Source organism: Psilocybe cubensis, chromosome 7 (assembly GCF_017499595.1).
Source record: "Psilocybe cubensis strain MGC-MH-2018 chromosome 7, whole genome shotgun sequence".
Lineage (NCBI taxonomy): Eukaryota > Fungi > Basidiomycota > Agaricomycetes > Agaricales > Agrocybaceae > Psilocybe > Psilocybe cubensis.
In genome coordinates this window covers 2604486-2629454 of record NC_063005.1, presented here as the reverse complement: position 1 = coordinate 2629454, position 24969 = coordinate 2604486, and the positions used below count along the sequence as shown (strand labels likewise).

Below are 24969 nucleotides of genomic sequence, written 5' to 3'. Positions count from 1 at the left end.
TACACTCTGGTGTGTTCAACGACTTGGAGGATGCAGACTCGACCCCCACCCATTGTCGACGGAAGCCCAGTTGGACTTGATGTTCCGCTGGACCTTGACGAATGCGAATTTTCCTCTCCTGGAAGCTCCTTTATATCGCTAGAAGACTCTACAGAAGGCGACGAACACATCCCTGCAATCGCAGATGTCGCACCTCCAGTGCAAGCCGGACGAGTTGTGAGTATCTCTTTCAATTTGTAATCGTGTATACCACAAACCTGACTCGTATCAAAGTTCACTTTTCGTCATAGCAAGCAAGTGGCTCCTGCCGCAGACGTACAACCTGTCGTTATTCAGCTGGTGATAAATCAATCTCCCCAGTCTGTACAGGAAGTTCTGCAGAAGCTTACCGAGCTTGGATTCATTAACGTGGAATCGAGCTCTACACCGACCATTAATGACCTATCTAAATCATCTTTACACGAGATATTTAGCAATCCGTGGAATCCGACGGCAACTGCTGATGAAAACTTCAGTAATCGGGTAGTGCAGACCTGGGGGCGGGAGTTCAGTGCTATAAATCCCACCCTTTCTGAACAACAGCATTTTGATATTCTGAAGGACTATGAACTTATAAAGGAGGAGGAGGAGGACAGTTCCCCATCCACGGTGGCTCCCGAGGAGTGCACTCTGGCCAACTTCAAACCTTCAACCTCAGTCCGGCCGTCGTCCTCAATGTCACTTCCTCTCCTGCTTCCTACCGATACTCGCAGAACAGAGAGGCCTAGACTTTGGAACACTAGACAAAAAGGCAGACACGCCCCACTTTCGCCATTCGCGACATTGGTTTTGTGGATTTTCGTGTGCTTACCTTTATTCGTTGCCCTGCTTTGCATGTTATCCGACATATCTGATTCTGTCGAGACGTCCTTTCAACAACCGGCTCATAGACCATACGAGGGATTTTACTATCGCTGGATGAAGGCCATGGTGGGGGGCATTTACACCGTCTTCTTGTCTGTTTTTTATTTCCCGTCCATGTTTATTTTCCCTATCAGGAGGACCTGAGGCACAGAGTCCAGGATAATTTGTTTATGATATATGATGCTACTATATACACTACTATGCTTATATGCCCAATACATTTGTTTTGTGCCCCTTCATGCAATCCAAGAGCTGTCGAAAGAGCCTTACTGACCAACATGTGACGGGGTCGTTGTTACACGTAGCTGTGCCAACACACCCGCATCAAGTGATTTCCGTTTCAGCCATCTCTCCGGGGCAAGCGCGACGGGACAACTAATCATATCTGTCCGCATAGCATGGATCGTCTTTTGACTTCATACCAAAAGCCCGGTGGTCGACCAGGAGGTCAATATGCCAGCTGTGCTGCAAGCCGTCCGGTTTCTCGCACTTGCAAGTGTGCTTGGTCTAGTCGCCGACCACGCTAACGCTGCTAGACCACCAACCAGGAGATACCATGACACACATAGATATTATGCGCTGGAACACGTACCTGGGGCGGAAAGTGCGAGTTTGCAGGAGGTTGCGCAGGCATTGGGTGTAGAGGTTGTTGAACAGGCTGGTGAACTGGACGATGTATGGCTTGTGCGTGTACCGAAGGCCCGGGAAGGCGTCGTCGAGCGAGACGGAGGCGATCCTGTCATTGCTGCGTTTTCAGAACTGCAGAAACGAGCGGCTCTTCCACTGTCCTCGCGCTCACAAGAGAGCTTGTTAGCGAAACGGGTTGTATCTTCTGTTAGCTACTTGGAAGCTCAGACGCCGCAGTGGCTCGTGAAACGCGCACCGCCGCTTGTACAACCAGGGTCATCTATGGATGTGGCGAAGAGGTTGGGCCTTAAGGACCCGTTGTTTGGGGAGCAATGGCATTTGATCAACGACGAGCACCCTGAACATATGATGAACACGACACCGGTGTGGGATATGGGGTTCACTGGGAAGGGCATCTTAACTTCATTTTTGGACGACGGGCTAGATTTTGATAGCGAGGATTTGAAGGATGCTTTTGTAAGTCTCATTTTATCATATCCGCCTCCTTTATATGAGTGCTAATTTTCGAATAGGACGCGGAAAACTCTTATGACTTCAATGACCATGTCGATCTACCACGCCCTGTCACAGAGCTCGACCACCACGGCACGCGGTGCGCAGGACAAGTCGCGGCGCGGCGCAACGATGTCTGCGGAGTGGGGATCGCATATGACGCCAAAGCCGCAGCGGTGCGTATTCTCGGTGGGCCCATTACCACCGTCGACGAAGCGGCCGCGCTTAACTATGGCTTTAAAAACGTATCCATCTACAGTTGCAGCTGGGGCCCCCGGGATGATGGGATGACAATGGAGGGGCCAAACTATCTTATCCGCAAAGCCGTTGTGAAGGGCATCAACGAGGGCAGAGACGGGAAGGGTAGCGTGTTTGTGTTTGCGAGCGGGAATGGGGGTATTGGAGAGGACCAGTGCAATTATGATGGGTACACGAATAGCATATATTCGGTGACAGTGTCAGCGATTGATCACACAGGCAAGAAGCCTGCGTATTCGGAGGCGTGTGCGGCGAACATGATAGCTGCATACAGTTCAGGGAGCCAGAAATATATTGTGAGCCTTGTGTTTTCGAATGCTTAGATTTTCGAGCTTACAATTTGTAGGTGACAACGGATGTTGGCAAAAATAGATGCGCGCGTACTCATGGTGGAACGTCGGCTGCCGCACCGAATGCTGTTGGTGTCTTTGCATTAGCCTTGCAAGCGCGGTACGAATAATCTTGAAGTTTTAATCATATATCTTATCATCAACTTAGGCCAGACCTGACATGGCGAGATATACAACATCTTTGTGTGGAAACCGCGCGCAAGGTTAATCCAGAAGACCCTGACTGGGAGAAAACCGCCAGCGGGCGTTTATACAGTTACAAGTACGGATACGGGGCCCTCGATGCTTATGCTTACGTTAAAGCCGCACAATCCTGGAAGCTCGTCAAACCACAAGCATGGATCCATACCAAGACCGTCGTTGTTAACAATGGAACGCTGACCTCGCTCGGGCACAAAAAGTACAGTTACGAAGGGGGAGAAGCGATCGGGATGGGCGTGTATGAACAGAAGATGACCATCACACAAGAGATGATGAAGGAGAACAATCTGGAGACGCTTGAGCACGTGGACGTAAGGGTATGGATCGAACATTCCAGGAGAGGGGATGTCAAGGTGGAGATCGTCAGTCCAAACGGAATCACGAGCGTGCTGGCCGGTACTCGAGCGTATGACGATGCAGATACTGGTTTCCCTGGTTGGAGGTTTATGACAATTAAGCATTGGTACGCTTCATCGCAATTTCTTTGCTTGATTTATTCTTAACAATTTGATGTTAGGGGCGAAAATCCTGTCGGCGAGTGGACTTTGAAAGTGACTGATAAGGGCAATCCTGGCCCAGATCATACAGGGAAATTTTTGGGCTGGAACATGGCACTTTGGGGTAGTGCGATTGATCCAGCGAAAGCACAGAAATTCGTGGAACCTGTTGAGGATAATGCTTTGCCACCAAATAATATTCCTGATCGTCCTGTTATTCATGACCCTGCCCCAACTTCGACGACAGTCCACGCCAAGCCCACAGACCGGCTACCAACTGACCATGGGAAGGTTACTGGCGATGACTCTCATCCAGCTTTCCCTACCGGGACTCCCAGCAAGTCAAAGCCGCAGCAAGATGAAGTAGACAAGGATTCAGAAGAGACTTGGTACGGTGAACTTACCAACATGGCGAAAACGCATAAATGGACGTTTGCTGCGCTTGGAGCCGGTTTGGTTTGCTTTATTAGCGCCTTGATCGTGCTCTGGAGGAGACGAGTCGCACGGAAGAAGATGGAGGAATACACGTCTCTGGCTGCGGATGACATACACATGGACTCTGTAGCGCAAAACGATGTTTTGGCCGGAGGTGCAGGCCCACGTTCGACGAGGAGCGTCAGGTTCGTGGACGAAGCAGAGGATGAAGACGCGTCGCCACGAGCGTCAATGGAGCGACGTTCTTCAGAAGAAGACCATACCATCGTCCCACCAAACCCTCAAACGCTAGGATTCCACTCGTCATTCCTCGACGATGATGAACCGTCTCCTGGCCTATCGCCCAATTATCGCGACCATCCTGAAATGTTTACTCACGTCTCGCTGCGCAGTCCGACAGAAATACCACCCGCGTCTTCACACCCGACTGGAGGCTTTGGCTCGTTCCCAGACCCCCGTCCATGAGATACCTTGGCTGTGATCCGACATCCGTTATTTAACTAAAAGGACGTTTCTTAACGTTCAGTATTCGAGCTTGTGTATACTAGCTGCTCGACGAATACCTTCGAGTACATTAGAAGTCGTACTAAACGACTGGCATCTTGTCAATGTACAGGCAGCCCACCATTGGCTACATGTATGTGTGTATATTATATTTACCTGGATTTATTGCAGTGCCTAAGGAGCATGTACATCTAATTGAATTCTTTTTGTTCAATACTGTATCGTACCCCTCTTATGGTAGAATGCAGACACGAACGTTTCTTCGCGTTCTCAGCGCGTAAAATGGTCACGAGATGATTGGCTCACGTTAAGCTCGGCGTATGGGGTTGACATCTGTAACATATGTCCCATCATGATCTATTTCTACAAGTGTGGCTATCCGGGCTATGCGCCCGGGCCCAGCAACGACGGACTCTCGTGTAAGAATTGGCATTTCCGTTAGTCCCTGGCATTTGTGCTTTTTATCAACCTCCCGCCACCATCTGCTGGTCAGGAATGCGCTTCCTCTGGGTCTGCCTGGCTTCTACAGCTCTATCGACGACCACGAGCGTCCTTGCCAAGCCTGCCAAACGCCATTATGACACGCATAGATATTATGCATTGGAACATAAATTCGACGAGAGACTGGGTGCATCCCTTGAAGAAGTAGCAAGCGCGTTGGGGGTGGAGGTTGTCGAGCAAGCTGGAGAACTGAAGGATGTGTGGCTTGTGCGGGTTCCCAAAACCGAAAACAACACCTTCGATCGAAAAGCCCTCGATTTTCGAGAAGACGAAGACGAAGATGTGCTTGACCCTGTAATTTCTGCCTTCCAAGACCTAAAGCAGCGGGCCAGTTCACCATTAACTTCACGGTCAGAGGATGTGCTGCACGCCAAAAGAGTGGTATCGTCTGTCAACTACCTGGAGCTACAGACCCCGAAAGAACTTGTCAAGCGCGCTCCGCCGCCAATACGACCTCCGACACGACCTACTGCACAAGGAGCGGCGGAACATTTTGGCTTGCACGATCCACTTTTCACAGCGCAATGGCATCTAGTCAACGATGATTACCCAGAGCATATGATGAATGTGACTCCCGTATGGGACATGGGTCTAACGGGAAAGGGCGTTTTGACGTCTTTTCTGGATGATGGGCTAGATTTTGAGAGTGATGATCTCAGAGATGCTTTCGTAAATACTATTTCTACGTTTTATGTGTTCAAACCTTTTACTGAATGCCATTCTCCTATTAGGACGCGGAACACTCGTATGACTTCAATGCCCATGTAGACCTACCTCGACCGACAGGTGCCCGTGACCACCATGGAACAAGGTGTGCTGGGCAAGTGGCGGCAAGGAGAAACAATGCTTGTGGTGTTGGAATCGCCTACGATGCCAAAGCAGCAGGGGTGCGCATTCTGGGCGGCAAGATCTCAACGGTGGACGAGGCTGCTGCGCTCAACTATGGATACAAAGATGTCTCGCTCTACAGCTGCAGTTGGGGTCCACGAGATAACGGACAAACTATGGACGGGCCAAACTATCTCATCAGAAAGGCAGTGGTTAATGGTATCAATAACGGACGGTACGGCAAAGGCTCGATTTATGTGTTTGCTAGCGGCAATGGTGGGCGACACCAAGATCAGTGTAACTTCGACGGATACACCAACAGCATTTATTCGGTAACTGTGTCGTCGATTGACTGGAAAGGCCTGCACCCGGATTACTCGGAAGCTTGTGCCGCAAACATGATTGTTGCGTATAGCTCGGGAAGCAAAAATCACATTGTGAGTCTATTAATTCACCTATCGAATGATATGTGTACTCATCATGATCGTTTTAGGTCACCACAGATAGGGACAATGAGTGCGCCATGACCCATGGCGGTACATCGGCTGCTGCGCCGAATGCAGTTGGAGTATTTGCTTTGGCTTTACAAGCTCGGTACGGAAGATTGCTTTTTTTCACTTTGATACGCCACTTACATAGACATAAACGCAGACCTGACCTTACGTGGCGGGACATCCAACATCTCTGCGTCGAAACTGCACGCAAGGTTAACCCAAACGACCCCGACTGGGAAAAGACAGCCAGTGGTCGACTCTATAGCTACAAGTACGGGTACGGCGCAATCGACGCGTACGCTTATGTTACAGCTGCAAAATCCTGGCAACTTGTCAAACCCCAGGCATGGCTATTTACGGACACCGTCATCGTCAACAACGGGCGGATGCACAGCTTGCCGCATAGGAATTACAGATACGAAGGTGGCGAGCCGATAGGTCCAGATGGTGTTGAACAGAAGATGATGATTACGAAGGAGATGATGTTGAAGAACAATTTAGAGAGTCTTGAGCATGTTGATGTGAGGGTGTGGATCAGCCATACGCGTCGAGGAGATGTGGAGGTCGAGATCGAGAGTCCAAATGGCATCAGGAGTATTTTGGCTAGCACGCGCGAGGAGGATGAGGATGACACTGGATTCCCTGGATGGAGGTTCATGTCAGTCAAACACTGGTATGGCGCATATATTTGACCTGATTCACAATGGAGTGTTGATGTGTTCAATTCTATAGGGGTGAAAATCCAGTTGGAGAGTGGACACTACGCGTCTTTGATCAAAACGACCCTGAGCAACATGGCAAGTTCCTCGGGTGGAACATGGTTCTCTGGGGAAGCGCCATTGACCCCACAAAGGCGACCAAGCTGGTAGAACCCGTTATCGACAACGCCCTCCCACCAGAGGACACGCCACCACGGCCAGAGCCAAACGATCCTGACCTCATCTCGTCCACCCAACACGCGAAACCAACAGATCTTCTTCCAGAAGACCATGGCCATGCAACGGGAGAAAACACCAAAGCCGCTTTCCCTTCGCCATCGAACAAACCCAAGCCTCCGAGCAAGCCCCAGCAAGACGACAACACGGCAGGAGACGACGAACCCAGCAAAGCGTGGTATGATCATATGTCCAGCCTCATGTCTGCGCAGAAGTGGTTCTTCGCTGCTCTGGGCGCCGTTGTCGTTTTTGGCCTCGCAGCCCTCGCCTACTTCTATAAACGCCGTGCGGACCGCCTCAGGCTAGCAGAATACCGCTCCCTCGCGGCGGACGACATTAGCATGGACGCGATCGATGGACAAAGTAGGAGCCGTGTCATCGCAGGCAGCGGTGGGCCACGTACCACGCGCGCCCTATACGATTCGTTCGGCGAGCCTTCATCGTCTGATAACCTCGTGGATAGGGAGAGAAGGGACGACACCAATGTGAACCCGCCCTCTGCGCGCGGATTGGGTTTCCACTCTGGCTTCTTGGACGATGATGAACCATCTGCGGGACTAACGCCCAAGTACCGCGACGAGCCAGAGAGCCGGCAACCTTCTGCTCGTAGACCGTCATTTGGGGTCGAGGACGACCAGCGCAGACCGAGCGGGGAGATGTTGACACCGCGTGAGGAGGACGACAATGATCACGACGGATATGTACGACCTTGAAAAACCCCTTTGTGAGATAACGGGCTTGTTACAGAGATGACAAAATGTATACCATGCACATGTGTAATGGATTTGTTGTTAATTATCTGACCTATATGCGCATACTCATGACATGTGTACTCTATATACTGATACTTCTTATCATTATTAATATATCCCTGCCACGATCAGTGATTACTTCCATTCAGGCTCCTCGGAATACGACAAGGATTAAACCATACTTACAAACGATGTTCAAAACTTTCGTTAACAACACATTTCACACCAAAAAAGTTGAGTTTGAGAAAGCATTAGGATATCGATAAAATAAATAAGTACATTATGGTATCATTTACTTAGAGAGCTGCAATTTCGTGTCCGCAAGAGAAGTGGCGGCGGTCGTCGTAAGAGAGGCCAGCGACCCTGAGCTCAGCAGAGGCGGTTGACTTGCGGGTGCGAGGGATTCCGCTCAATGAACGGGCATAAGTGGCAATGGAGTGGGCAGCAGCCTTGGTGTTGAGGACCCAGGCAGGAACGTTCAGGTTGGCAATGTTGTCGCACGCTTTGTGGTAGCAAGGATCGTAGGAGACACCGGCTTCACCTCCCCACCTGAAGAACAAAACATGTCAACTACCGGATTGACTCGACGAAAAAAGCAAGAACTTACCATTTGGCCTGCTCAGCAGTCTTCAATCCCTCAGCACCGCTGAAGATTCCTCCAGCAGGGATACCGACATCCAAGAAAGGACCGTAATCGGAGCGGCCGCTGAATTCGGTGGGGGCGCTGCGGACCTTGTTAACCTTGTAGAAGTCCTCGAAGAGCTTCTCAATCTTGTCGGAGCCAGCAGGGCCAGTGAGGTTGAATGCGCTGCCGTCGCCATCGTAGATGAGGTATGCAATGTTGGGGGAGGCAATCATGTCGAAGTTGAGGTAGAGGGCGATCTTTTGGCGTTCAGCCTCGGGGAGGTTCTGCACGTAGTACTCAGAGCCGACAAGACCGAATTCTTCAGCGGTCCAGAAACCAAATCGGACAGCATTGTTGACTTTGTAGCTGGCCAATTTAAGAGCCACTTCGAGGATACCCATGGTTCCAGATCCATCATCATTGATACCCTATGCAGTTAAATAATTAGAAAACATATTTGAGTAGATGTTAAGTGAGAACACATACAGGTCCAGCAGGGACAGAGTCAGAGTGGCCTCCGGCAAACACGATGTTCTTCCTGTCGCCGATCTTGGTGGTGGCAATGACATTGCTGGAGTAGCGGTCCTCAGTGACGGCTTCGACCTTGATCGTTCCAATGACCTCGGAGCCAGCGTTGATGGTGGCAACAAGAGCGGATCCATCAATACCGGTGAGGGAGGCCCCGGGGACATAGGGACCAGCAGGGTTTACGATGTCTCCAAGGGTTCCTCCACCAACAGCACCGTCGGCGTTGTTATAGATGATAACACCGGCAGCACCAGAAGCACCAGAGAGGGCGGTCTTCAGTCCGAAAGTACATTCACCGCGCTTGACAAGGGCGATCTTGCCAACGACAGAAGCGGGGTAGTCTTCCTGTAACAAATAAAACAAGTCAGAATAAATAGACAAAAAGTATATATGAAAGTAAACTTACAAGAGTGCAACCAAGGTTGTTGACGACAACAAGAGGGGCAGTGACCTCTCCTCCCGGGCCATAAGTGAACCAAGCGGTGGCATAGTCGGTTCCATTAGCAGAGAAGGCAGCAGTTCCCTGGGAATAGAGGTATGGGAAAGTCTGGAGCTCGGTATCGTAATAACCAGTCTTGTCAAGCTCAGCCTTGATGTACTTCACAGTCGCGTTGTGACCAGCAGAGCCAAATGCGCGCGTTCCGTTGCTGAGTTTGGAGAACTCGGTGAACTTCCTCGCGTGTGTAAGCAGATTGGAGGACTTGATCGAGCTTTGGAGGAGAGATGACACAACGAGAGGCCTCTTGGAGATGGGGATGGGGAAGAATCCGAATCCTCCCTGGACATCAATGTCCTGGGCAGCGGAAAAGCCAGCGACGGCGAGGAGGACGAAAGTTGCGGAGAGCTTCATTGTCGTTGGGGAAATGAACGAGAAGACCAACTACAGAACAGCCTGCTCATTCTGCTGGATTATATACTGAGGCCTATGGTTCGGGCAGCGAATTGGCGCCAACATGGCGCGATTACATTGAATGCCTTGGTGAGGTTTGCACGAGTGCATAGACTGCGCCCAGCCTAGGAAGCACGAGGAAAGACGCGCATATTTTGCACGTAAGTAAGATCGTTCCTTAGCCGGTGGAGGTTTGTGATAATGTGATTACGATGGGTCTGCTCGTCGACAAGGTTGTGGTTGAAAGTAAGCGTGGAACAACATCGCCAAGTCGTTCAAAGTTGCCTGCCCCATGGCAAGGAGAGGAGATAGGAAAGGATGATAAAGTTGAATTTGCATATGTTAACTGTCGCCCAGATGTGGCCTCCTCGTAAGATGATTGCTTAAGGCGGCTTGAAGACCCTTGCAATAGTCATGGACAATCTCGCCAGCTCGAAAACCATCTCTATAACAGGGTATATTCTATGTAAAGGTCGGTGGCAATAACGTTGAGCGCTTGGGTGCCCTGTGAACCTCGTGTTGTACAGAAGGGCTTTGGTACAACTTTGCTGCGCTGAATTGCTTGAGGTTTAATAGACGTAGCAATTGAAGGCGCCGAAGGCGCCATACCACACTTCGCACCTGGTTAAGATGACCCCATACGTATTCCTGATGATTCTTCATCAAGATGCGATCCTCGAGGAGAATGAAATCGGTTCTTCGAAGCGCTTCTATTGCCTTCTAGACGTGCATACTCCCGCTGTTTTCCCCGGAGTAGAATAGGCCAAGATGCACCCAAGGACCGCCAAATTCCGTCCGTGGATGTCTGTATGCTGATAATGATTGAAGATGGCTTTCAGCAACAGAGCCCCCGCATTCCACATGGTTAACACCGCGCCATATGACTTTGTCGTATCTTCTCCCAAATCATGTTGATAAACTGGATTCCTGCTTGGCCGATTCACAAGTGAAGATATCGTTGTCAAGTGCAAAGACATTCAATCAAAGTGAACTGGGCGTCTAGATGACTCATGTTATGAACCCACATGTCCCTAACCAGTTGGCCACGGTACACAAGCTTGTATACATCATGTCGTGAATACCGCTGTAAGAGTTGAATCTGGCTCCGGTTGTGGCCGTGCTCCACGAGGACGGTAACCGGTTTGAAGTCACACCACCGTGGTACAAAAAACAGCGTGATTCGGCTAGATTAGACTTGATTTTTAGATTTTCGAAAGCAGAGACAGAATTTGTGCCATTCACTTATCTTTATAAAACTCATTTATTGCTCTTCATGGCCGCTCTCATAGACTCTGATCTCCCCGATCTCAAACTCATTTCGAAAGGAAAAGTGAGGGACATCTACAGTACCTCTTCTCCGGACCACCTCCTATTTGTCGCGTCAGACAGAATCTCTGCATACGATGTCATCTTGAAAAATGTACGCCACGCATTTGTTCCTCGTCGTTGGAGATATTTCTGACATTAAACACGCGTACAACCATATGTCAATGATATGTCCAGGGTATTCCAGACAAGGGCAAGCTTCTGACGCAAATTTCGCTGTTCTGGTTTCAAAAGCTCGGGGACATCATCCCCAACCACTTCGTCACTGCCAACGTCGATGAGATGCCCGCCGAGATCCATAAATATAAAGATCAGCTAGAAGGACGCGCGATGCTTGTGAAGAAGGCCGAGGTCGTCCCCCTGGAAGCGATTGTGAGAGGTTACATGGCTGGTACGCTTTGAAAGCCCACGACAATCTTCTTGTCTTTTTCTCAAGCTGTGCTGTCCATTTCTCTCTCTCTAAGGATCTGCATGGTCGGAGTATAAGAAGAGCGGAACGGTTCATTCTATCCCTATGCCGGAAGGACTTCTTGAAGGGCAGCAACTCCCTCAGCCTATCTTTACTCCTTCGACGAAGGCGGAGCAGGGAGCGCATGACGAAAACATCTCACCCGAGCAAGGTCAGTACTTACCTCCCTGGATATATATCACACGTCTCTGATTATTTTGTGTTTTGCGTTTTAGCGGCGAAGATAGTGGGCCAGGAGCTGTATGACCAGATCTCCACCGCCGCCCTCAAATTGTATACAACCGCCTCTCAGCACGCGCGCGCCCGGGGGGTCATTCTCGCCGACACTAAGTTCGAATTTGGCCTCATCCCTTCATCCGACGGCTCGGACAAAAAGCAGCTCATTCTCATAGACGAGCTGCTTACCCCCGATTCGTCGCGGTACTGGCCTGTCGATGGTTACAAAGTGGGCGGTGCACAACCAAGCTTTGACAAGCAATATCTCAGAGACTGGCTCGTACGCTCTGGTTTCAAGAAGGGGTTGGAGAGCGGCCCCCTTGGCAAGGAAGGTCAAGGTTGGGTGATTGACGAGGATATTGTGCAAGGCACGAGGGAAAGATATGCGGAGGCGGTAAATCTCCTTACAAAGTAGACGCGTGTGTGAGTGCTTGAATGTTTTGGTGTACCACAAAGACATAAATTTATCTTTTAACGATATATACATCATACATACTTGATATTTCAGAATTGATATCTTCGAGTTCAAGATGCCTGGAAAATTCATTCTTCAAAGAACTTTGTTATCTCGTCAGCGATAAACTTGTCGTCTGCTTCATTTGCTCCTCCTCCAGCTGTGGTGCGATGAAAATAATCACATCAAAAAACGTCTATGTTATACAAAGCAAACGCACCCATATGGCCCCACACAGTATCAATAACCACAAGCCTCGCAGTGTTCTGCAGATTCGCCACCTCGTCTACACTGTCCTCCGGCTAAACACGAATAAACATCCATCCGTAATAAAAGCGGCTTGCCAACTCACTGGGAAATATAAATCCGTCTTACTGGGCATAATCAACCCCTTCGCCTTGATGCTGCTCAAACATTTTCCTAGGTCTCCTCCATCCCTGACGAGCGAGACATCCCCAGTCTGCCAGGTGTGTAAGAGCGTGAGCAAATCGTTCGCGTCCCAGCCAAGGAAGCCGCCTTCCCAATCTTCGCGCAGGAACGATTCGAGGTTCGGGTATTTCCCACCATGGAGATGACCGTGCTGCCTGAACCACTATTGAAATAGGGGTCAGCTCCATCTCATTTTGCCTAATTGAAAGGAGCACGTACAGTTTGGCCGTATGCCCATGCACTGTAAACCCTTCCAAACGCGCGTTTCCCGATTTCGGGCTGGGTCTTGTAGTGGCCGCCATCGAAGTCCTTCGAAGCCAGCAATGCGGCTTTAGGTCCTTCCAGGAAACTATAGTTTATCCGTTAAGTTACACGTTCGAGGGGACTAGTGAAGAAACTGACCATTGGTTGTGCGGACTTGTACGCGCTGAGCCGCAAATTGCAACGTAGCTATATAACCAATTGAATTTCTGAAAGATAGAAAGATATAGCTACGCCACATACCGCTCGACGAAGTCAGGATACATAACTGCCCAGTAATAAGCCTGCACACAAAAAATAGTAATACGATCATTAAAAATTCGTTATCATTATCAAATGACTCAGATATTAGACTGCGAACCTGTTGACCACCCATAGAGAAACCGACGACTGCGAAGGCCTTCTGGACTCCCAGTTTCTGGAGAACAGCGTATTGTGCGCGACTGCGTTTTCAATACCGTCATTGAGACGTGCGTGCATTTGAGACTGAGTTTACAAATTTAGAACACATACATGTTATCTTCGTATGACACGGCTGGGAAGTAGGGGCCATTGTATGGCGCTGGCTAAGAAGGATCGATAAATCAGCATACCGACGTTTGCATGTATGCAGCACTATGACATTGGCGTACCGTGTTAGATGGAGAAGAGGACTAAACAACCGGCCGATTTATACATGAGTATTACCACTTAAAAGCTGCACCTTCAAAACTGACCTCTCCATTCGAGAATAACGCCAAAGTAACAACATAATATTTCTTGGTACTCAGGACCTTTTGAAGAACGGTCACATTGTGCAATCCAAAAAGTTGCTACCGCAAACCAACTCACTTTATCCTCCCCGACCATGTAATCCTGGCCTAAAAGGGAGTCGTCTCAAATTCGGATCTCACATTCTATTTTCTCAATAACGAGAGTAAATTATACACGACACTCACTGTCCAGCCTCCCTCCGTAGCACGTTGGGAAGACGATGCATGGGTTCTTGGGGTCGCCATACGTCCTGTATGCGGTAATAGCGTCGGGCAGAACCCCGCCTGCAACCGGGAAGCGGCCGTGGTGGTGGTATTGTGTCTCGGACATGAGTTTCTTGAAAACTTGGCTTCACTGAGAGAGGAGCGATGTGAATGGGATGAAGAGAGAAAGGTGAGAAGGGGTGAATATGCTCAAGGGGTAGATATAATAAGGATCCCAGATCATGAGTCTAATACTCTCATTGATGAACAATTAAAAAATGTCTTTGCCTGGGATCGAGAAGAGTTATCACTGTGAGAGGAACAACACCGATTTGGTATACCAACCATGCAGTCGTGTGTGCATATGGAATTCGAGAATCAAGTCACCCTTGCATCTTATTCAGAGGATTGGCGTAGAACAGAATTGTCTTGCAAAATCATTCTGAGGGTGCTACATCTTGTAACATGGATATGTGCGTCAGCAAATAACACTCTGGACATGCATATATCAGATCTGATATAGCAGTTGGGTGATGCATTGAAATGAATGGTTTGACTTTACCTTTGAGTGGTAGTTGCAAAAGGGCATTGGTGGACCCCGACAAAGATGTATGAAAAGAGGTGGTTAGATTATTGGGTAATATTGTAATATACACTGCTGGAATGTTCGCTGAAAATATATCTGCAAGATAGATGTATAATGTGCGCGTCGGTCGTGATGTCGTAGTCTAGATTGGATAGCTAATGATTTTGTGCAGTTATCGATAGCTTTTTTTGATGGGGTGGAGAGGATAAGCGGTTGACCATGAACAGAGATGAGCAGGAAGGTCCTGACAGGGTATGTAGCACCAAGATGAACTTGTTACTCAAAATATGAAACATCACCGTTGGGGCTCAACGCGCCGCGCTTTACAGTCTCGCCCTTTTCTTTCAAAATATCCTCCACTGTCCGCAATTTGCCCCCTTGGGTCGAGTCTTTGAACCACCCCAGATGGTCAGCAATCAGATGTCTATAGAATAAAGATAAATGTTCGGATAAATGCATTGAAACAAGAGAAAACACGTACCTGTTCTTGCATCCTGGACATTGCACCAATACGATCCCCTTTTCGTATGCCTTCTTTGTAAACTGATGTGTTGAACGTTCACCGCATCCACTGACAGTGCAAGTGAACGTCAGCGACAATTTGGGCTCGATTTTTTCTGGTAGTGGTTGTGAGTCGGTTGTTGTCGTGGCTGAGGTTGATGATTCAGATGCTGAGGCGGATGGAGGTGGTGGGACTACTGGGTCTTTGGTGGTTGGTTTTGAAGACGAAGATGGAGAAGTAGAGGAAGAGGATGTATTTGATGCAGCATTCGTTCCTATTGTTCTCGATGCGCTAGAAACAGTGCCCGGTATGACACCCAAGCGCAGACGCAACTGTACGGCAACATTCGATGGTAGGTTCGCGTGCGGGGTGATCAAGCTGCGAAGGGATGGTGGAATGCCTGTATTGCGAAAAAGTCTTGAAGGAAGCATGCTTTGAATGTAAAGGCTCTTGTGGACGTAGTTTCGTCACCGTCGATTGAAGTCGCGTTCGTGAATTGTTCGCTGACGTTCGAGCAAGTGAAGGAATGTATGTGGCAGTGCAAATGTTGTGGTGTGCTTATTTCGGGAGGATATCCATTCATCCAATCAAATCAATCCCGCGCTCAGGTACCATCGCATGTGATTGATCTAAACTCCGGACCCCGCGTTAACCGTTCATTCCGACTCCGAATTTGAAGGGTGCTCTTCGCTATCAACCTCATTCCGAGTTTTACAGGGCATCGACATGTCTGACAGCAAAGTATACCATGCGAAGTGCTTGTGTTCGGAAGTCGAATTCACTCTTACTGGAGACCCGTTCCATTTCGTGGTATGTCATTGCCGCAATTGCAAGCAAGTCAGTGGATCTGCCTTCCTGGCAAATACAATGTTCAAACATGCAGTACGTTTTGCTTTACCTGTAGAGCTTCCAGTTCACATACCAGTTAACGATGTACAGCAATTGAATGTAACCCGAGGCCAAGAATTCATCACGAATTACGCAGATAGTAACACTCTGAGCGGAAACACCATCACACGTTCCTTCTGTTCGTCATGCGGGTCAACGCTGTTCATTAAGCCAGCAAAGGATCATGGATTCTTTATTACCCACCCAAGCCTTATTGAAGAGGATATATCATGGGGTGAGTACTTGTGGCACGATATCTTCTCGATTCTATAGACAGGGGCTCACCGCACGACCTTTGACAGTCCCAAAGAAAGAGCTGCACAATGAACAGCGCTGGCCTTGGATAAAGGAATTAACCTTCAAGGCAAAATCTCCAAAGGCCAGACTGTAACAAATATGTGGCATATATTATGGTACCAAATATATGCGGTAGATAAAGCGTACTCGTCAATTCAGCGGCGCAATTCCGAACACAATGGCGATGAGTACAAATCAACGCGGACATAAGCAGTACGCTCTCAAATATACCCGTATTCCAAACGATAACGTTGTAAATCTGGATACCCGATAGCCTCGATTACCGCGCTAACTCGCCAATTCATAAATCTTATTCATACAACGAAGTGCATGACTAACATACAACGCCACCTTTTCACACACATCGCCCTTTTGGATGGTCAGTTTACCTTATTTTCCTTTGTGGCAAGTGCAATCAAAAACCGTCTGATCGTCGTGTGGGTTAACTGGGCTTCTAACTCTTGAATGATTAAGGTTTGACAGAGACCTTCCCGCATCCTCATACAAGCTGACTTGAGTCGCTTTTTGGTTTGTAAAGGCGACGTGCTATATTAAGCGATTACTGTCGTGGAAATTTATTCAAGGAATGCTTTCTTACTAAGTGCTTCTTCTTTTTGCCAACCGACTATGACAAGGATATCTGCGCAGCGAGTCCGGTAAGGGCGCACCCCGAGCACCCCGGCCTCTCTTACAAGATTGAACTTACTGTGAAGCCAAACGCATTATATTCAATGTTCTCAGGGCCAACGCCAACAGAATTCATATAAAACCAACCTGCTCAGACAAGGTCATCAAAACTATCAACAGTTACACATCATCAATTATCTTTATCAAGCGCCAGCAACATTCATGGCTGAAGCAAAGACTTATCACGGTGCTTGCCTGTGCTCTAAAGTCAAGTTCGAAATTCAAGGCGAACCAACGAGATACTCCATATGCAACTGTCAGAATTGCAAGCAAGCAAGCGGATCCGCCTTCTCAAGTCAAGTAGTATTCAACTCAACGGTAAGTAATTTACTACCAATATCGAACTAATATATCGACTGACGTCTGTATTTTGGACTTGTAGCAAATAAAAGTCACAGAAGGAGAAGACAACATAACGCACTACGTGGATGGCAACCAAATCAAAAGCGGGAGAACGTTGACACGTTCCTTCTGCAAGAGCTGCGGGTCTCGTCTATTTGTGAAGCCTCAGCTCGAAGGAATTTTGCTAGTACACCCAAGCGTAATTAAGGGGAATAACTGGGGTAAGGTATCTGAGTTTAACATAAAAGGATGACCATCGATAACGGCGTATGTTTGGTTATTATAGTTCCTAATGCCGAGTCTTTCGCACATGAGAGGCTTGCCTGGGTCAACGATATTACATTGGACACTTGAAAACGTTTTGTTTCTAGATCAAATGTACTGGCATAGGACACATGTGTCTTTAAATCAAGGAATGTTCGTTTATATCTGTGGTTCAACTTGAACCCAGCACCGAATTTTTTATTCATAAAATGAAATACCCGAATATTTGGCTAAGTTGACCCAAAAGGTCGAGATATAAGCGCCATTGGGCGAACCAGAGGACCAGTACAGTCGTTCTGGGCGATGTTAATGCAGATCTAGGCAGATCCCGTATCGAGATCGATATTGAGGCGACCTGCGCAGTGAGCTCGGCGATTACACCATATGTGGAATTGTTCTTGCCTTTTTTGGCTACGCCGGATGGCTAACAAGTCAAGAACTTGAATAATGAAAAATCCGATCATATATTTAGCGGCTGTTCGGATACAAAGGGAAACATGTTAACATCTAATCTAAAAGGTTCCCAGCTCTCCTATACATCTTAGTAGTCGGTACCAGGACGGAGAGGCTCAGGGGCGGGTCTTGGTTCATTATAGAAGAAAACATTCAGTTTTCCGGTGCGTCCAGTTCCGTCCTTCTATTGTAGATATCAGATACCGAAAATTTATAGAAGATAGATTGGTAGCGACTCACAATCAGCCAGGTAGGGAACCCTGGATCTAGCGGAGAAAATTGCTCCAGATAATGAATATGTTCCTTTGTCAAAGAGATATCCAGCGCCTCGACATTGGAGAGCAAATGTTCGACTTTACGTCCTCCAATTATTGGAAAAACGTACGTCGTCTTCTGCATGACATATGCAATGGCAACTAGAGCGGATTGAAGAGTGAAATTGGTAATGTACTAATCAACGACGAGAAATTGGATTACCTGATGTGATACTTTTTGCTCCTACTTCAGCTGCGACCTTCTCGAGTGCCTTACAGATGGCCTTTTCGGTATCCGAGCGTTCCCAATTCGGATCAAATACAGTGCGGCCATTCTCGCCACTGGAGCGACGTCGTTCTTCTTCCTCGTCAGTGCGAATTTTTCCTCCGCCGAGTACGTAGAATGGTGCGAGCGCCATGCCTGAATAGATATCAGAAAAACAACGTTGCATCAAGTGTGACAACGCTTTTACCTTCACTTCTTGCCATTGGTATTATCTCTCTCTCGAATGATCGATCAAGTATGTTCCATAGTCCTTGGTAAATTACGAAAGGTGTAAGGTCGTGATCTCTCGTGTATTGATTGGCCTTGGAGACCACCCATGCAGGTGTGTTGGAAATTCCCTAGGAAGTAACAATGGTAAAACACGATATATAAATTGCTTCAAAAAGCAAATAAACGTAGCACGCACTAGGTACAAAACTTTCCCTTGGATGATGAGTGTATGGAGCGCCTTCATTACTTCCTCGATGCTTGTATCCCAGTCCCACCAATGAACGTAAAATAAGTCAATGTAGGTCGTTCGAAGCTTTTTCAAAGATCCCTCAATTGAAATATGCATCGACTTTGCACTATTACCGGTGTACAAAGCGGCTTGTTTGGTCGCCCCAGTTCTGTTCTTCATGTTATTAGAATACTGGAGCACTTGTCGTTAAATGACAATTCTGCTCTCATAGGGTCAATGATGCAGTCACACCCACCTTCGTGGCTATGAAAAGCTGATCGCGAATGCCCCTTGCTTCTGCCCATTCTCCAATAAACATCTCAGACGTCTCGTCCTGACTATAAATCGAATTTGTTAATCTTGTTCTGTTAGCTGATAGCACAATATATTAGAACCTACTAGAAATTTGCCGTGTCAATAAAGTTTCCTCCGTTGTCAAAAAAGGCGTCGAGGAGCTTGAAACTAGAGTCTTTGTCCATGCTTCCCATTCCGAGCTCATCCCATTTATCTCCGATACTCATCGCTCCGAGTTGGAGGGGCGAGACGTGAGCTCCGGCGGTGGCCGATAACATACGGTAACGTCCAAGACCTGTTGCTGGAGGAGAGGGTGAAGCAAAGAGTTTTGTTGTCGATACCATTGTTGAACGCGGCTCAACGATACTAGGAACAAAGGAAGCTGAGCGACAGGTGCAATATTAGTTGCCAGTGCGTGAAAGTCAGCATCGCTGGCCCATTTTATAATCTCCAGAATCCACAGTCCGGCAAAATGACGTAGGAGATTTCAGGTGAAGCTTCAAGGTGACTAGGGCGCTTGTTAATAGTTTGCGGTAGGATGACGTGTTGCAATATGACAGACTGAACATATTTTAGCAGAAATATCTAGCACCTGAATATAATTAGCAGCAGAAATTTCAATTGAAGCTCAAACTCACAACTCAGTGGAACCCGACGTTAGCATGCTTTGAGCGAAGGGAAAAGAAAACCGTCCATGCTGTTGTGCAGATGTACAGCTCACACATGACTTCATACTATGATCATGACTTACTTGCATCGGTCTCCTATGCCCTGGAAACAAGTGGCCTCCTAGCCCTCGACATCTTCATCATCGGCTGACCTACAACTTGCCTACTTAACTTGATAATTACACCGCGCGACGCATCAAAAATGAGATCTTCGCATCATCGTCGAAGAGCATATCGATATACACGAATTGAAATGCAATTTCCAGAACGCTAGAAGGTTCAGAAAGCTGCACGGTCTCTTCCATAGTACTGAGATTTGAGGGTAACCCTCCAGTATTTAGAGCCAGCTTGGCTTGGTGCAAATTGAAACGCATATTATCAGAAGACAAGATGGTCACATCCGAGTCAGGGAGATCAACTTTAAGTGAAAGGCGAGTGAATGCTGGTAAAATTCATAGGATCAAGGGCGGGTTGTGTTATTTACTTACATTTTGGGTGCGTCCTCGCGTCTTGAGCCTGTGTTGACATCGTTGCGTAGGTGGCGCAAAACGTGGAAAATGAAGTGACAAGCTTTGAGGGAGTAATATTAGTAAGAGGGAACAGAGTAGAATCTACTTTGGCTGGAAAGGGTTCGCGAAGCAGGTTCTGAAAAAGACACGCCAAAGGCACTCACTCAGTTAATGGACGTGCACATTACTGGTGGTGTTCGTTTTTGCTTTGTGAAGGAGTATTTGACCTACGTAAGCTTCGACGGGAAATGCCTGGATATTTCAATCGGCGAAAATCGATTCACTTTGAATCCAGTGTTCTACACCCGCCGTCGAGTTGTCGTGTTTCGTTTGACATGTTCTGTTCCACTATCGTTGGTCTATTGCTTTCACACAGAACAAAAAATGATATCCTAGACATAGTACAACACATGCCTTGACTGTCCAGCGTTAATCCAACAAGGGGTTAGAGATACAAGTTACATACATACAAAGTCCCAGCCGATTCCAATAACAATAATCTTACACAACCTTTGTTTTCCGCCCCAACAGTTCACTAAGCCTAGCAGCAGCAAGGCCTCTCGACAGGTCACTTCCCCCGCCGTCATCTGCCCCACCAAGGCTTTTTGTAGGCGAACTGCTAGCACCATCGTAATAGCTCCCTCTTCCAGAAACGAGTGAGAACCTCCTAGACCTTCCCATACCAAGTGGCGTTTGATCACCCAAAGAGCCCTCACGAGAAAGCGACGGCCCATCACCCCCACCGTCTGCTATGGTGCTTGTTCTGGCAGTGACGACAGTTGTATGTAGGGCGATAGCGGGGAGTGAGAACCGTTTACTTCTTCTAGTCGTATCCTCTCTTTTCTGCTCGCGTTGTTTTCGAGGAGATGACGCAGGAGAAGACGCCAGGGAGTGACTTGGCGTAAACCACATGTCCACATGATCCTGGTCCAGTTCATCTTCGTCCTCGACCTCGCCTAAGATGCTGTCATCATAATCATCGAAAGTGTCATTCCCTTCAACTTCTGCCCGTTCGTCCTCGTCCTCCCGAACAGGAATGGGAATTGGGGCCTTCTTCAGTTGATTTTCATTCTCAAATGCAACAACTTTGGCTTCCCTTACGGCTTTCGCCTGTTCCTGGAAGTCTTCCAATATCTGATGGTAGCTCCTCAGCCTCTGGTGTGACATAGACTTTTTCATCCTGACCCTCCTCCTTGCCCCACCCTCGCGCTCGTCATGCCCATGAGCGTTCTCGCCGGAGACAAAATCCTCCCCGGTTACGTCTAGAGACACATCCAAATCTCGACTTGAATTGAGGTCTATGTCCATCAGGGCTTGTGGATGTGGCTGGCGTTGCACGGGTAGCGCAGGCATTGAAAGCCACGAAGGCAGACGAGACAACGAAGAAATCGTGTCTGTGTCTCTAACTTCGGTAGATTTTGCAGCAGCAGAGGTTTCTCCTTTTATGTCTGCGGTGTTTTCGTTCTGATCAACGGCAACGGCGTCCGATGGAGGGTCAATGAGCGGGAATACGCTCTCGTAGCATGCGTCGCATGCACGAGCAGGTTTGCCTGCAGAGTCGGATTTAGAATTGGCATCTGTGATAAAGAAAGTCTAAACACGCAAGAGGATGCCCGTCAACCGAACCAATTCATGAGAACAATTGCGGGAAACCGTACCTGTCCAGAACATCCGGCACATACACATCTCCCACAAAGGCGGCAATGATGTCTCCTTCTTCTCCAACCAAACAGACGACCGCAGCGCATACAAGCCGTCGCCTTTCCGTCTGGAATCCATATCGCTGGAACCCAATGTTCCACTTTCCTCCTGCGCTCTGGGACTTTCCCTTCATTTTTATCTTTTTCTTTGTCTTTTATGTGCAGTTTGATTTTGCTGCTTAGGTTGAAGTTCGTTGTCGAGTTGGACGCAGAAGATGGATTAAAGACGTCAACGCTGCTGCTCGCCCTGATTGTCGCCAGCCTTTCGTCGGAAGGGGGATACGGCAGAGCCTGCAGCACTCTGCGCACATGATTTGTTGATGCTGATGAGGTCAATGTAGAGTTTGGGTTTGTGATGTTAAGAGAGGCAAGCAGCTGCGCTTTCGCGTTGCGAATTTCTGATGTCCATGTGTCGCGTTCCTGTAAAGAAGCTGTGAAGTGGTGAAGTAATATCAGACAACCGAAACGAGATAGAAAGTTGTCAATGTAGAGCCACACCTGCATAAAGCAAGAAACTGCCTTCGGGGCTCAAAACTTCAAATTTCCGTTCATCCTCCAGGGCGGAACCAACTACGATCTGCACATCCACAAGCTCCACTCGACCTTTATAAACCCACTTATCATCTGATGACACGGTTCTTTTGCTGGGCATAATCGGCGGAGGAGGGGCAGGGCGGGACGGAGGCACGTGAGGATGTGATTTAAGTTTAGTTCCGCCGTCACTATCATTGCTACGGGGTGGAGTTCGAGGAGAGCTGGGTGTTGACGGAGATTCCTTGAGGTGTGCATAACCACGACGAGCATCGGCATTTGTTTCCACGCGCAGCGATTCAAGCTCGGCTTCGCTCTTGCTCCTGGTTCGCGTCATGCGTGGTCGTTGCAGGGCTGGTGGTGTAGGCACTGAAGCTGGGGTATTATGATGAGTCTGACTGACTGCTGTTGTTCCAGAAATGTTCCCAGAACCGCTTCCGCTGCCACTACTCCCGCTGCCACTCCAACTCCAATCCCAGGACGACATGGAGGACTCAGCAGGTGCAAGCCAAACCATGCAATCCGAGAATAGAAGAAATTCGCGTTCAACGGGATCATCGCTTCTTTCGACCTGGAGTAAAGAGCCACGCTTGAGGAATGTGCGACCAGGAGAGATCAACTGAAAAGGTAAATTTGGTGTGGCTTTCTGAAGAGCTAGCAACGCCATCGTCTGAGCATGGGTATGCAATGACGTATTAAGTGACAACGTAACTAGATTTAAAAAAGTCAGTGTCCAGTATAGGGTGGTCATAACAAACAAACTTTTTGAAACAAGTGCATGAACAGCCGTCAACTGTGCATGTTCTGGGTCCTCTTTACTTGTCGAATTTATAAGGTCTTTGAGTAAAAGTAAATATCGTGGGCAACGCTGGACGATCGTCAAGAGCCAATCCCTCAGTTTAAGTTTTCCGCAGCGCGGGTCGGCTTCCTGGCCCGCAAGAAAGGCGGCAAAGCGTTGATTATATTGTGGACTGGTGTTCGTGATAAGTTCGTTAAGGGATGAGATCGTCGATGGAAATGCTGTTACAAAGGGAGTGTACAGAGAAAGATAGGGGAAGTGCGCCAATAGGAAAGAAGAAAGGTTTGGTGGTGGTACATTTGATCCTGCTTGCGTCGGTTCTAAGATAGAAGTAAGGGCTGAGAGAAAGGATCGATGAAGATTCCATATATCAATGAAATTTGAGAATATTGAGGTTAATGCTGAGCGATTCAGCAAGGGATCCGGAGTATCCAAAGAAGAAATGATTGGTGTCAGAAAATGCTACATTCAAGTCAGCATGCAATCAAGTCTGAAGCATTTATGTAGCTCACTGCATAAATTAGTTCTAAGCCATCGACGTATGCTTTCTCCGTCTCGTAAAATTCGTCAACAACCTTTCTTCGCTTAGCTGCTTGTTTGTCGTCGGTTGGTTTAACACTCGAATCGCGCTTTCGATTCCGATTCCTAGGCGACGCGGATGAAACAGGTCGACTCTGCGCGACCTTTCCATGGGTCTTGATGGCTGGCCGCACACTCTGAGAGTTCGAACTATCTGCCGCCTCTTCAGACGATGTGGCACTGACAACAGAGACACGATGTAACAAGGAAGGGGCAGTTGGTAGTGATATTCTCCTAAACGGCAGATGGGGCGCCTTCAACGGCGATGCTGGTTTCCCATGAGATTCGGACACAGGGAAAGAGACACTTCCTGGCTCATATTGAGAGAAAATACTAGCAGATGATAAAATGTTGCTCACCAGATGCCATTCCCTGGGGATCTGGAAGTAGGCGTCTCGAACAACAGACGACGTAGAGGGTGATATAGTCATAGCCCCTCGTGAGACCTTCCTCGTGCTACAATTAGGCCCAGATGATGATCTGCTCATGGACTAAAACATCCATTTTAGCTCTTATCGGGCGGGGAGTCAAGAACCACGCCAGTTTTCCCGCTGATGTCGTGCCCTGGTGCCGCACTGCGCTAGTACACTCACAGGGGGTGTAAAAATGGCCCTTCGTTGTCCGAGTCTGTGCGGGTATTGTGCAAATGTCTCACCTCCACCGTCAACGCAGCTAAGGTTTGCAAACCTACTGAGACTTGGGTGCATGCACCGGGCTGCCGTTCGCTGTCGGATCTTTTGAACACATTGAAAGCATTCTATGGTTCTACTGTCTGTGCTTTGGACACTTGGATCATGGCCTTTTTGACAAGCGGGACTCCTTGCGACTCAAATTGAAAGGCATTCAACCGCGAACTTCTCCACATGAATTCCAACGGGGGCCGGAGAGGCTTTGGATATAGACTCTGGACAGGGACAAATGAATGCGGGATATCATGAAA

General features: G+C 48.2%; 10 protein-coding genes across 10 annotated transcripts; 4 read left to right on the top strand and 6 right to left on the bottom strand.

The window, feature by feature from the left end:
* Positions 1-30: 30 nt before the first annotated feature.
* On the top strand, positions 31-4249 carry JR316_0008360 (Protease KEX1; the record flags this gene model as incomplete). Its single annotated transcript, XM_047894075.1, has 7 exons — positions 31-216; positions 274-995; positions 1332-2007; positions 2064-2597; positions 2648-2751; positions 2800-3315; positions 3370-4249. The coding sequence occupies 7 exons, from the start codon at positions 31-33 to the stop codon at positions 4247-4249; spliced, it is 3618 nt and encodes a 1205-aa protein (XP_047747390.1).
* Positions 4250-4783: 534 nt separating this feature from the next.
* Positions 4784-7759, top strand: JR316_0008359 (Protease KEX1; the record flags this gene model as incomplete). The annotated part of the gene is made up of 5 exons (XM_047894074.1): positions 4784-5458; positions 5521-6054; positions 6111-6211; positions 6269-6784; positions 6844-7759. The coding sequence occupies 5 exons, from the start codon at positions 4784-4786 to the stop codon at positions 7757-7759; spliced, it is 2742 nt and encodes a 913-aa protein (XP_047747389.1).
* A 335-nt stretch (positions 7760-8094) lies between these two features.
* On the bottom strand, positions 8095-9801 carry JR316_0008358 (putative leucine aminopeptidase 2; the record flags this gene model as incomplete). The annotated part of the gene is made up of 4 exons (XM_047894073.1): positions 8095-8347; positions 8406-8851; positions 8910-9296; positions 9358-9801. The coding sequence occupies 4 exons, from the start codon at positions 9799-9801 to the stop codon at positions 8095-8097; spliced, it is 1530 nt and encodes a 509-aa protein (XP_047747388.1).
* Positions 9802-11113: 1312 nt separating this feature from the next.
* On the top strand, positions 11114-12266 carry JR316_0008357 (Phosphoribosylaminoimidazole-succinocarboxamide synthase; the record flags this gene model as incomplete). The annotated part of the gene is made up of 4 exons (XM_047894072.1): positions 11114-11260; positions 11344-11557; positions 11631-11786; positions 11851-12266. The coding sequence occupies 4 exons, from the start codon at positions 11114-11116 to the stop codon at positions 12264-12266; spliced, it is 933 nt and encodes a 310-aa protein (XP_047747387.1).
* Positions 12267-12394: 128 nt separating this feature from the next.
* Positions 12395-14078, bottom strand: JR316_0008356 (Homoserine O-acetyltransferase; the record flags this gene model as incomplete). Its single annotated transcript, XM_047894071.1, has 12 exons — positions 12395-12465; positions 12526-12607; positions 12658-12897; positions 12954-13083; positions 13137-13184; positions 13239-13279; positions 13357-13438; positions 13509-13561; positions 13628-13648; positions 13712-13768; positions 13827-13855; positions 13934-14078. 12 exons carry the CDS (start codon positions 14076-14078, stop codon positions 12395-12397), a joined length of 999 nt encoding a protein of 332 aa, XP_047747386.1.
* A 735-nt stretch (positions 14079-14813) lies between these two features.
* On the bottom strand, positions 14814-15470 carry JR316_0008355 (uncharacterized protein; the record flags this gene model as incomplete). Its single annotated transcript, XM_047894070.1, has 2 exons — positions 14814-14961; positions 15019-15470. 2 exons carry the CDS (start codon positions 15468-15470, stop codon positions 14814-14816), a joined length of 600 nt encoding a protein of 199 aa, XP_047747385.1.
* Positions 15471-15765: 295 nt separating this feature from the next.
* JR316_0008354 (uncharacterized protein) lies at positions 15766-17607 on the top strand (the record flags this gene model as incomplete). Its single annotated transcript, XM_047894069.1, has 3 exons — positions 15766-15921; positions 15979-16162; positions 17540-17607. 3 exons carry the CDS (start codon positions 15766-15768, stop codon positions 17605-17607), a joined length of 408 nt encoding a protein of 135 aa, XP_047747384.1.
* A 451-nt stretch (positions 17608-18058) lies between these two features.
* On the bottom strand, positions 18059-19587 carry JR316_0008353 (Aryl-alcohol dehydrogenase [NADP(+)]; the record flags this gene model as incomplete). The annotated part of the gene is made up of 7 exons (XM_047894068.1): positions 18059-18154; positions 18211-18386; positions 18448-18645; positions 18698-18848; positions 18917-19141; positions 19206-19287; positions 19349-19587. The coding sequence occupies 7 exons, from the start codon at positions 19585-19587 to the stop codon at positions 18059-18061; spliced, it is 1167 nt and encodes a 388-aa protein (XP_047747383.1).
* A 503-nt stretch (positions 19588-20090) lies between these two features.
* Positions 20091-20439, bottom strand: JR316_0008352 (uncharacterized protein; the record flags this gene model as incomplete). The annotated part of the gene is made up of 2 exons (XM_047894067.1): positions 20091-20353; positions 20400-20439. The coding sequence occupies 2 exons, from the start codon at positions 20437-20439 to the stop codon at positions 20091-20093; spliced, it is 303 nt and encodes a 100-aa protein (XP_047747382.1).
* A 482-nt stretch (positions 20440-20921) lies between these two features.
* JR316_0008351 (FYVE, RhoGEF and PH domain-containing protein 6) lies at positions 20922-24398 on the bottom strand (the record flags this gene model as incomplete). Its single annotated transcript, XM_047894066.1, has 6 exons — positions 20922-21997; positions 22171-22551; positions 22619-23362; positions 23414-23912; positions 23963-24339; positions 24389-24398. 6 exons carry the CDS (start codon positions 24396-24398, stop codon positions 20922-20924), a joined length of 3087 nt encoding a protein of 1028 aa, XP_047747381.1.
* Between the last annotated feature and the right edge of the window lie 571 nt (positions 24399-24969).